We start from the raw sequence: 11,348 nt of genomic DNA, 5'->3' as shown, positions 1-11,348 counted from the left end.
TTCTCTGTTTCATTTTGTTGCCTGGAACATTGTTGCCTGGAACAGGCAAAGATTGGATGGCACAAGAAATCCCTTCTTTTCTGATTTCCTTGTCATAATTCTCCACTATGAAGGGCCAGTTCAGGATCCATTGCATTACTTAAGTCAACGCCTGAGGCTGTATAAAGATATTGAGAAAGGAGCTACTACTAGGAGAAATGAGTGTTCTACACACAACCGTAAGGGATGGGTACAGGGCCCAAGGCAAACCTCTAGAGCAGCAGCTCTAGACTGGGGGCTGCATTCAGCTATGCAACCCAGCTCTCCATTCCCATGAGTCTGGCCTCAAGCAACTGAAGTGAATACCAGTCCCAGCAAAGCTGTTTTGTTATTCACTTTAAAACTTTAGTCCTCTCGTTCGTCTGAAGAAGCTACTGTGTAAGCACTTTGCTATAATTTGTACCTCCTGGAAGCCAACTGAGTGCTGCAGCTGCTTCATCCTTTCCTCACAGGCCTTCTCCAAGCCCTGCCACGCAGTCACAAGCTCCTGGCATTTCTCACTTATTTTCTGAGCTGATGGGTGCTGGCCTACAACCATTGTCTTGCCTTTATCCAGGACCCGCTGGACTTGCTGTTTGTGGGCATTCACTTCTGCCTGCAGTTCCTGGGAATGAGATAAAAGAAAAAATAGGAATAAAGGAAAGGTATGTGAGGACAGAGAAATTCTATGTGCTCCTAGTCCTAAGCAAAACTGGCAGCTGGTGATGGTGGGCAGAGTATAGCCAGTGGACACAAGGACTGTCTGTTTCTACAACAGCTGCAGCCTCAGCCACCGGTCCAAGCTCCGCTTGTATAATGCTCTGCTCTTGGTGCAGCCATTGAGGGAGGAAATAAGAGTCTGTAAGGTGGCAGCAGACATCCTTTAACTTCCCTACACCCTCAGCATTACTCACCGAAGTCCTCAGCCTGGTGCTCTAGCCTGGTTCTACCCCTTCTCCTTACCATGCACCTGCCCCTTCCCCTGCCCAGCAGCCAGGGAGGTCTGGGAGATGGAGCAGGACAAGGTATGAGACACAAAGCTAGGGGATTCAGAAGAGAGTCTTGAACTGCTGATAGGAAAATAAAATATCCCAGAAGATGAATGGGCTGGAGGATGACGGGAAGAGAGACGTTGTCAACAGTACCATGAAAATCATTAGACTCCTGCTCCATAAAGCCTCCCCACTGGTCTTAAAACCTTTCTCATGGAACTTGCAATCCAGGTGCTGCAAAATCCAGTGTTGCCTGTGGTGCAGGGCAGCTCTGAGGTGCCACTCTGGCTGTGAGGAACTGCTACAAAGAATCAAACTCTCCAGAAATCATTGTTGACTTGTCTTTATAAATATATTGACTGTGGCTTGTTCAAACCATTTCACAAGTGGTACAGAACTAAAATAAATATTAAATGGCTGTTATATGCTCTCCTAGAGAATCTAGCATGCACATACCTCAAGACTGCATGTATAATGAAGCAGTAAGCATAGAACTAAAATAGGATGAGCATATAACAGTCAAAATATTCAACCCAGACCAACCCATAAAGCAAAAACCTCATTTTTTCTATTTAGTGTGAGGTACACCAGCTTTTTATCCACTTTTAATGGGAAGAGATACAAAATTTCTCAGAATAATAATACTGCAAAATATGACAGATTTTGCAGTTCCCACAGGAATTTCATGTTTGCTTTGAAAATCGTCACCACATTGCTGATTTGTCTCAATCCACTGGAACCATTTTAGCTGGGCTAGTGCTGGAATCAATGAATGTACTCATTGAAAGTGTGGCAATACATTTTGCTTGCAACGGCCTTCCTGAATGTAAAGGAGAACTGTGCAGGTGCTGGTTTGCAGGCTGAGGTGAAATGCAGTGTGCCAACATGCTATAATACACTTGATTAAATGAGTTACCTTGTGTTTTTGCAACAGGCTTTGAGCCACATCCAAGGACTTCCCACACTTGGTGGAATGGGCAATAGGCAATCGCTCATTAATCCAGTTCAGTTCCATGTTGTGATAATGGTAGAACTCATAGAGATCCACTGCAGCTTCCAGCAATTTACGCCTCTCATCAAGAGGTGCTTGCAAAGACTCAAACCTAGGGGTCATCCATTAAATATATGTTAAAACAAAGCTTTATGCTGATTCTGCCAAGGGAATTAGGCTATGATACTACCGTGAAGATTAGGAAACACTGGACACTTCTTTGCAATTAAATTTCAATGGTTAGTGCTGGCTGCACATACAAGAATCCCTTCTCCAGAAGGCTACTTTTGGCAAGTAGACTGATACAATAACACTGAACGTAAGCAGAGGAAAAGTGATTTATGCTTCTGAAGTCCTAGGCTTGTCCTGTCATGTTTTAAGGAACTAGTCAGTATTGAATACTGGATCACTGCACCTCTTAGAAAGCAGTGGATGACCTATGGATAAGCAAAGGACTGGAGGAGAAGTGTGGCAGGCAAGGAGCAAGGTCCAGTAATAAAGGTTGAGGTGGGTCAACAGGCAGCTGTGTAGGTGAAGGTCAAAGCACAGTTGTGGTACAACTGGGAGGAGAAATCATTCCTGAATATGGCTTAAACCTAATCAACCAAAAGACATTTTCTAGACAGTAGAACAAAAAATGCTATTTGTCACAAGAGGTGGAAAAAAACGAGTGACACCTCACCTTTTCAGATATTTCTGTGTTTCATCCAGAATCCTCTGGGAGTCAAAGTGATTGGTGGCCATTTTCCTTGCATGAGATACAATAGAGTTCATTTTGTCTGCCAGCTCACGTGTCTCATTTTCCAGCTGTCTGTGCTGCTTGAGTAGATCACGGCTGGAGCGCAAATCATGGCCTGTCTCGGATTCCTGAAGAACTTTCTCAATTTTCTCTATCTTCTTCTTGGCATCCTGCCAGGAAAAGATTACAGCACATTCATACTGACCTTTCAACATAATTTTCTTTCACTCAGCCCCTCCCATGACAGCTTCCTGGACATAATTTTTAAATCCATATGTCCTTTCTTGGTAACATGATGGCTAGGTGTCTCTAAGAGGCATCTCCTGGGAATATTTTGTTTTGCACACTATTTTGGTCTACTCTTCTCTCTGAGACACTAAAGCACATCATTAAAACCAGTCTCTTTGAACTCTCTTCAGTGACATAATACAAAACAATCAAACAATCTTCAAAGCCTTCAGACTGTAGCTACAGCACAGCAGTTCCATTACATACTGGTATTGAAACAGCTTCACAGCACATTGTTCCTCCTATACAATTTGCCTGGATGACAATGTACTTAATACAGCTCCATGCCTCCAATGCCCAAACTGACTGCAAGCAAGCAGTTATGTTTGCACAGCACTGACCCATGCAGAGAGTTTTGATTGCTTTCCCAGTACAGAATGGCCACACAGATGCAGTGCTGAGCCTGAGTTCCACAGCTTTTTGTCTTGGTGCTGTGCTGGCACTGTTATCCTGCTCATAGGTTTGGAGTTAGCTTGGTCAGCATTATATTGGGTATTCTCTCCTGAGACTGTAGACAAAATGGACACCTTAAAATACACTTTTATCTGGATGTATTCTGTTCTTTTTTGTGAGGACCACACAACAGAGGAACCAGGCTCCTAGGCCATTCTTCCCCTTTGCTCCCCATCACCTCCTGACCTGGAGCAGTTCCATGAGCTGTTCTTGCTGCCCAGCTTGTCTCAGCTTGTCACCTCGCTCTATCATCTTGCCATACAATTCCTTCCACTTCTTTTGAAGCTCTGACATCTTCTCCTGGATAGAAACTGCAGCATAATGGTTGTCTTGAATCAGTTTATTTCCTTTCTGGAGAAAGACAGCACATAATTTTTTTGAGCAGGTCAGCATCTATGAAGTTTGGGAGAAGATGGAAGGCTTAGCTCCACAATTGCCTTCACCTTTATCAGTGTTGCAAAGTGCTCCTCATTAGCCATCATTTCCTTCTCAGCAGCCTCATGCCACTTCAGTTTGCGTAGAACATTTGTTGGATCACGATAGGATTCATCTGATGCAATCTTGTATTTCTCTTCCATCCATATCAAAAGCTCAGCAGCATCACGATTAAACTCCTTACAGAAACAAATAGGATTGAATTGATTTGACTTCTGATTCTGTGTGGGTTTGCAGTGCATCCTTGCTGTTAGGATCAAGCCCTGATTTTTTTTTCCCTAACAGTTAGGAAATGTGATATATTTTCATATAAAAGTTGTTTTACATAAACAACACTCTTAATTGAAGAGCTATGATCTTAAAGCATTGATGAGTTTTTAAGCCCTCAGGGTAATATCTCTTAGTCCCTTTTTTACCATATTTACTAATCTGTTGCCTTTAATTGTCAGTGAAGTTTTGCATTTTTGATAGACTATTTTAACCATAAGTGGTCCAATCCTCCAGTATAACTTTGTATCTCAGCACTGGAAGCTAAATTTGGTGCCAAAAGTATGGTTACTGTAAGTAACTGTGCCAAATTATTAAGGCCCAGAACAATAATAAGTAATGAGCAGAATAAACTTATCCAGTAGACAAAATATTCTGTTGACATTTTTCATTCAATATCTCCATTTTTGTTTTGGTATTTTGCTATGGTTATGGCTTTGTAAGATTTATCACCAATGCATCACCTGCTGCCTGGAAAGTGAAATTCTCTGTCTCATAGTCAAAGAGAAAATGAGCTGCGGTAGGAACGCTCAGCAGTTTGAGATTTGTCCCATATTAAGACAAAGGATAAAATTATTTTACACATGCCTGATCAAATCTGCAGTATCAGTCCTTTTACCTGCAGCTGTAGGGAATCCAACAACCTCTGTTTTCTCTCAGCGTTGCTTTGTATCAGCCGCTCCCACCTTCGCCGGAGGGTGACCATTCTCTCTTCAATACTACCAAGAAAAACAGGAAGTCCAATGCAGTACTAGTTATATTGGTTCCTCTTGGTTGTGCTGTAGTCATGACTATGATATAAATGGAATCTAGTTCAACATCTCTTTTGACAGGACAAAGGGATATACGGCCCTGTCCCATGACCATGCTGGACTCATCTGGAAAGCAGTTATTGCTTGCCAGCTGCTCTGGATTTTCCATTTGTATGGCTGTGTTACACCAGTGAATTGCAGTCATGTGTGTTTGACTAAAACACCCAGACCTTTCTCTTTCTCAAATATTCCACCTTAACTAATAATTTTCTCTACGATGTAAGTGCAATGAGGCTCCGGAATGACCTTCTAATGGTAGTAGTGCTGGCAAGAAATCAGATTTTAAGAGCAGTTTTATAAATTTGTGGAGGGAATTTTCAAGACATTATCACTTGTGATCACGAGAACATGGTCTTTTTGACTGAAGAGGTCCATTCTGACTGTAAGTTTCTAATTCTTGTTTATGCAGAGGCCCTCTTACTGGATTGCAGTGGCTCTAGCACAGTAAAAGAATTACAGACGACAGTTCAGCTTCAACAAAAACATGAAGGAGCTGCTCCTGATGATTTATTTCCTTATGAAGTCTTCTGTAACTTTTTAACAGCAAACATTAATTCTAATATGTGATACCGATAAATGAAGGAAAATCTGTTTTATGTAGGCATTTAGTGAGTTTACATTAAAGAAGTTTTAACACTATATGTAATTTATGATACAAGGCAAATTATTCTAGCGTTCTGTCCAATGCCACTTTTAACCTAAAGCATTTAGTTTATTTGTCCTGAGAGCACAGGAAGTCTGTATTTTTTTGAAAAAATCCCTTTTCCCCCCATCATCCAGCAGATCACAGCTTGGAGGTCAACTAAATCCTGGCTCAGAGAAAGTTTTTAATCTCACCCTAATCACACTGGATCATTTATTAAAGCTAAATAAAAAAGGAAGGAGTTTGGGCTCACATGCTGGACGCAAAGTGTCTGCTTTCTATTAGGTTCACCCCATTTTCATTAAGTGCTTCAACTCGTCTTTTCAGCGCCATCAGCAGTTGTTCAAATTCCTGATGTTGCTTCAGCAGGCTTCGAACAGCATCTACGTGGTCCTGCATTTAAGAAAGAAACTTTGATCAAGTTTCTTCTTGGTCATATGTTGTTTCTGTAGCAATGAAAAAAAATTTTGGACCTTATTTTCCCCCTTCTCTTTCAGGTAGGAGATATAGCGTACATTTTGCGTGTGTCTAAGGATGTTCAGGGCTACAAACAAGCAGCAGGTGTTTAGGTTTGTATCATATCTGGTTCTTCTGTTTTATGTTTCCATTATGGTTCCATTTTCACCTTTTAAGAAAATCTGCATTCTGAATTTATGCCAGCACTCTGGCACATCTAGGTACGTGCAATACGAAAGGCCATAACTAAGTAAAACTTTATTCCTTTTAGTTGACGCAAAGGTATCGAAGTTTCAGTTTCAGCTGAAAACATAAAAGATGGTGAGATACCACAACCTCCTCCATCACTGATCTTGTGAATATTGCCTGCATTTGGTTTTTCCCTTAATTTGCTTTAATATTCTTAAAATACTCAATGAAAAGAAAAAGCTTTATTATTTTAAAGTCAGGTTTTTACTTCACAAAAAAAGATATTAATTATGTTCAGACGAAACCTTTTTATTTAATGGTTATCCACCAAACTGATGAGTCAATTGCATATAAACCATCTGACATGTACAAACACAGCAACAAATCACACTTCTTGCTGTTTTTAAAATTTTTTTTGAGAGACAATGAGCTTCATTCTCATTAAGATGAGTAAGAACATAAGAACATTAATAAGAACCTGAAAGTCTAGTTTCCAAGTATTAAAATGCCATGACCATAAGAATGAGGAAACTGATCTAATTAAGAAAATTGTTGCTACTCCCTGGATGGGGAGATGAAGTAGGAGAAAACAAAATCAGCTGTTGTACATACCCCAAGGTCATCTCCCCGGAGAAAGGCCTCATGGCCAGAGAGGGCTGCATTGATACGGTCTCCCTCCCTATTGAACTTCTGCAATTCCAGGCCATCCTGCAGCTTTTTCCGTCGCTGTTCCCACATTTTCTCCAGCTCTTTGTTCTCCTTGGTGAGCCTCTCCATGGACTGGTGGACATCTATGGTCCTGCCATTACTGGGTTGTTCGTGGATTATTTTGCGCCCTAGCTCTTCCAGCTGCACAAACCTTCCCAGAGTCAAAAAGAAAAGTGAGACCTCACTGCATGAGGGAATATGAATTCTCTTTCATCAGAGCTCTTTGCTCTCTTGGCAGTGCCTAGACATTAAGCTTCCCTCCCTCCCTTTCACTCTTTTCCTGTGAGCCATGGCTGTGCACTACAAAGTGCAGCTGGTTGGTTGTTCAGGGATACGTGCTGGAGGCAGTAGGTGATATTTCCCCATTTGGACCGAAAGCCCATATAAGCAGGCTTTCTCATCAAAAAGGAAAGGAGGGCCAACTCAGTATCTAGAATTTCATAACAATGCAAAAGGAGAACTGAAGTTGATGGTAACTAGAAGCATAAGGCCTGAGAAGGGAAGGACTGGGGGAACTGAAACAAAGTGCAGATGGCACTATCTGAGTGTCAGGAGAGCTTGTGGAATACTACTCCAAACATACAGCTCCTTCTTCCCCCTCCATCAGTCATCAGGATAAGCATGCAAAAGCTAACTGGATTTTGTGTTCCGCAGTCTCCTTTTGACACTAAGTTTCAAAAGCATTTGAATAAACTCTCAGCATCATTTTCATACACAATTTATGTACACGATAGACATGTTTCATCTTCACAGTACTGTTGTCATATCACCCCCACTCTGCCCACCCTGACAGAATCTCTCTACCTTTCTTTCTGAGACCTAATTTCTTTCAGCAGGTCCTGATGTTCCTTCAGCAATTGCTCTGCAGAAGCCACATCCACACCCATTTCTTCACTGCTCAGTTTCTCCCGAATGCCTTCTGCCCACAGCAGGAGCCTGCGACTGTCTTGCAGGAAGGACTGTTGATTTTGGGCCCGCTGCAGAATGTCCCGCTTCTTTTGGGTCTCCAGCTTGAGCTTTGCCAGAAGCCTCTCCATGTTCTCCACCTGCTCAGTGATGGCCCTGCTCTCTGCAGGGTTGGTGTCCTTAATCCTACAAGAGGAAATAAAATACATTCAATTGGATGAACACTTCAGGCATTTAGAGTTTGAACCAATACTCTTTAAAAGGAATGGATTTGGATATTTACACATCCATTAAAAAGAAAGTCAGCTAAGGCAACAAATGCTCTACACTAGCAAGAAATATTGGTGTGAATATGGTGTACTGCAGAAAGCACATCCCTGTGAAAGACTCTGGTAACACTGTTGTGGTTCAATGATTCATTCCCATTGTGAATGTACAGAAAACTTAAAGAAGTAAAAAACTTTAAATTCATATTTCAAATTCAAACTCCTGTGCACAATTCTCTGTCTTTCTCCCTTCATTCTTGCTTTCTCCGAGGAAAGAATTATAGAACTAGAAACACTTTATGGCAGATTAATGAATAACACTGTAAACCCATTAGTAGAGATAATTTGTTAGAGCCACAAACAATCCTGTGGTATTTATCCTCCTACAACAGTGACGTCTGGAAGCAATCACTTCACCAATCACCCAGCCATACTCAAGAGAGATGATCTCAATCCAGCAGGCAAGCCAGTTCTTCAGGTTGCTAGAAAGGGAAACTTCAAGAGAAACTTCATGAGAAACTTCACAAGCTGGTCATTCTTTTTATAGCCATAATTTACAACATGATCTTAGAGAACTAGCAAAGAATACGGAAACAAAGAGCAGGTTCCTTACGATTTTGCAACACTCCTTAAGTATTCAATTTTCCTCTCTATCACCAGGACCTCTCTCTCAACTGTAGACAGTTTGCGCTTGTCTGACTCCAGCCCAGCAGGTGAGTTCCCTGGTTCCAGATCCCTGAGTTGGACCATCTTGTCTTGCAGTAGTACTCCTATGCTCTGACAGTCCTGAAGAAATGTCCTCACATCAGCCACTCCAATCAGCTCAGAGCCCTTCTCCTCCTTCAGAGTTTCCATGCGTTCCCACCTTGGAGAGAGATTACCCAATTACTTACATCTAGCCTCAGCCACTACCCCAAAACTTGCCTTCACCTAGAGAGCAGATTCAATTTATAGCTTTCGTTATACGTGAGCTATATCCTTTTTCTATTCAGAAAATGTCTTGTATAAAGATTTCATCAGGATTTAAGTGGGCTGAGGGGGTGAACACTAGCACTCCCCCACAGCCTCAAAGTTCATCTCAGTGCCATCTCAAGCAAGGGGATCCTGCTCAGGTGACCAGAACACCCTGGACACGATGCCAATAAACAACAGTGGTCAAAATCAGGACCTGGCTGTGCCTCTCAATTCCAGCTGGGTGGCATGGTGCCAGGAGTACGTACACATGTGCTAAACATACTTGGTGAAGTCAAACAGGGTTTGATGTTCCTTTCAGTATTTGTGAAGGGCACCCTCACCCTAATGTTTAAGTAACCCAATCAGCTGCTGCAGTGCAATACAGACAGAACTGCTCTGAATCCATCGCTGTCATCTGTGGGTAGATTCAGTTTGTGCTTTAAGAGACACACACACACACAAATTTCTGCAGTTTAAATATCTCAGTATTGGGGGCCTAGAAGCACCCCCCAGTCCTGAAGGCATGACACCAGGCTCAGGGCCAGCCTAGAGCCAGTGCAGCTGAGGGCGGCTCCCTTCCCACTGGTGACAGTGGGAACAGGCTGCCAGGCAGCTCTGAGGATTAGGACTCACCTCTGGCCCTGGCTACCATCCCAGGCCTGCCCTGCTCGCCTCCTTGTGGGACTGGCCCTGCATGCTGAGCCCCTCTGCCCATGCCGACTCCCCATCCCAAGGGCAGCAACCGTCCCTCACTGTGCCCTGACAGTCTGGCTCAGGCCCAGGCCTCACACCAAAAATGGGCTTCCCAGCCAGGCTGCAGCCCTGCCACCTCACCACAGACTAGTCGGGCTCGCCTGCCCTGCTCCCTGGCTGGGGCAGTGGGACAGGCCCCGGCTGCGAGGCCCAGCCCGGGCCCCAGGGAGCAGCCCCTTCCCCTTTGCCCCAGTCCCCGTTTGGTGGCGACAGCCGCACCTGGATACAGCAAACCTCAGCCACATGTGAAAACCTCCCCTCAGGCCAATTCTGAGAGTTAAAAGTCTATCAGAAGGGTATTCTCTCAGCGTAGTCTAGATCGAGTGTGAAAGGTCAGCTCTCCAACTGCCCCCATGAGACAATCCTGTGTTTTATCAGTAGCACCTTTACCTGCGGTTGATCTCATCCAGCCAAATCTGGATCTCAGAATATTTGCTGGGACTGATCTTTCCATATTTAACAGCTAAGTTTTCAATATCTTCCATCTGGCCTTTGCCTGCAGCCAGTTCCATTAAAAAGCTCTAAAATAGGAAAGATAGAAGAATGCAGAACTTGAGGTTTTTCCATTTCTATGGACACGATTCTCAATAATCCGTCATATCCACTCATCTCCCACTTTCACAGTTGGCTTCTCCATTTACCTGTCTGCTGACACCATACACACCTGCACATGTAGTTCCCCTATAGCCCTCCTGACCTCCTCTGCTGTGCACACTATGGCTATGCACTTATGTCTCACTCCACTGGGTTGCAAGTGCACTGCAGGATTTTTTCATCATCTGGCATTTTTCTTCAAGTGGCATAAGATAAACCACAAAAAGAATCCTTTTGTACCACAATATTTGTACAGGATACCACATCCACGGGAGAAGTTAAAGGGACATAATTACATCAGCTTCAGTAAGCTTGGCATAGTTTATACGAAAGAAATATCTGATCTATGCACGACTCCATAAGTTGAAATGAATGAAAAGACTCTCAAAACTTTATTTCTCAACTTTATCTATTCTCCCAATGTCAATCTGATTTAAAAGGTGTCATCTGTGAGCAGGGAAAAGGGGTACCTGATATTTCTGCTGCATGACCTCCACATTGTCTGCTTGAGGCTGAAGAGTCCGGAAAATGTTCTCTTTATCTTTCATCCATGACTGAAATTCTTCGCAAGAGCTACAGAAGCGGTAATATCCAATCATCTCCTCCAGAGCCTTTTTTCTGTCCTGTAAAAGAGATGAAGACTTAAGTATTGCTGTAATAACTCCTTGCCGTTTGAATTAAAAAAAAAGATCCTTGCATTTAAACTACAATACACAGGTGATAGCTTAGTAGTTTTGCCAGGCACTGCCGACAGAGAACAGAACACATTATCTTAAGATCACAATACTTCTTCCCAGCATAACAGTGGTTTAAAAGCATAAAAGAAGCAGTTGGAGAGTGCTTAGCCCCTGACAGGCAGCAAGGCTGCTATGCTGCTTGCTGCT

At 42.9% G+C, this 11,348-nt stretch overlaps 1 protein-coding gene across 1 annotated transcript in view; it reads right to left on the bottom strand.

The window, feature by feature from the left end:
* SPTBN5 (spectrin, beta, non-erythrocytic 5) overlaps window positions 1-11,348 on the bottom strand; it is a 97,194-nt gene that overhangs the window by 68,457 nt on the left and 17,389 nt on the right. The window contains 12 exon segments of the mRNA XM_009319218.1: window positions 443-643; window positions 1,927-2,113; window positions 2,684-2,910; window positions 3,668-3,832; window positions 3,925-4,095; window positions 4,803-4,902; window positions 5,892-6,031; window positions 6,896-7,142; window positions 7,796-8,083; window positions 8,777-9,028; window positions 10,261-10,391; window positions 10,935-11,087. Of these exon segments, the coding sequence (XP_009317493.1) occupies window positions 443-643; window positions 1,927-2,113; window positions 2,684-2,910; window positions 3,668-3,832; window positions 3,925-4,095; window positions 4,803-4,902; window positions 5,892-6,031; window positions 6,896-7,142; window positions 7,796-8,083; window positions 8,777-9,028; window positions 10,261-10,391; window positions 10,935-11,087 (2,262 nt within the window).

Source organism: Pygoscelis adeliae, unplaced genomic scaffold (genome assembly GCF_000699105.1).
Source record: "Pygoscelis adeliae isolate BGI_AS28 unplaced genomic scaffold, ASM69910v1 Scaffold22, whole genome shotgun sequence".
Lineage (NCBI taxonomy): Eukaryota > Metazoa > Chordata > Aves > Sphenisciformes > Spheniscidae > Pygoscelis > Pygoscelis adeliae.
Note: the sequence above shows the minus strand (reverse complement) of the source record. Positions and strands in the feature narration are given on the sequence as shown.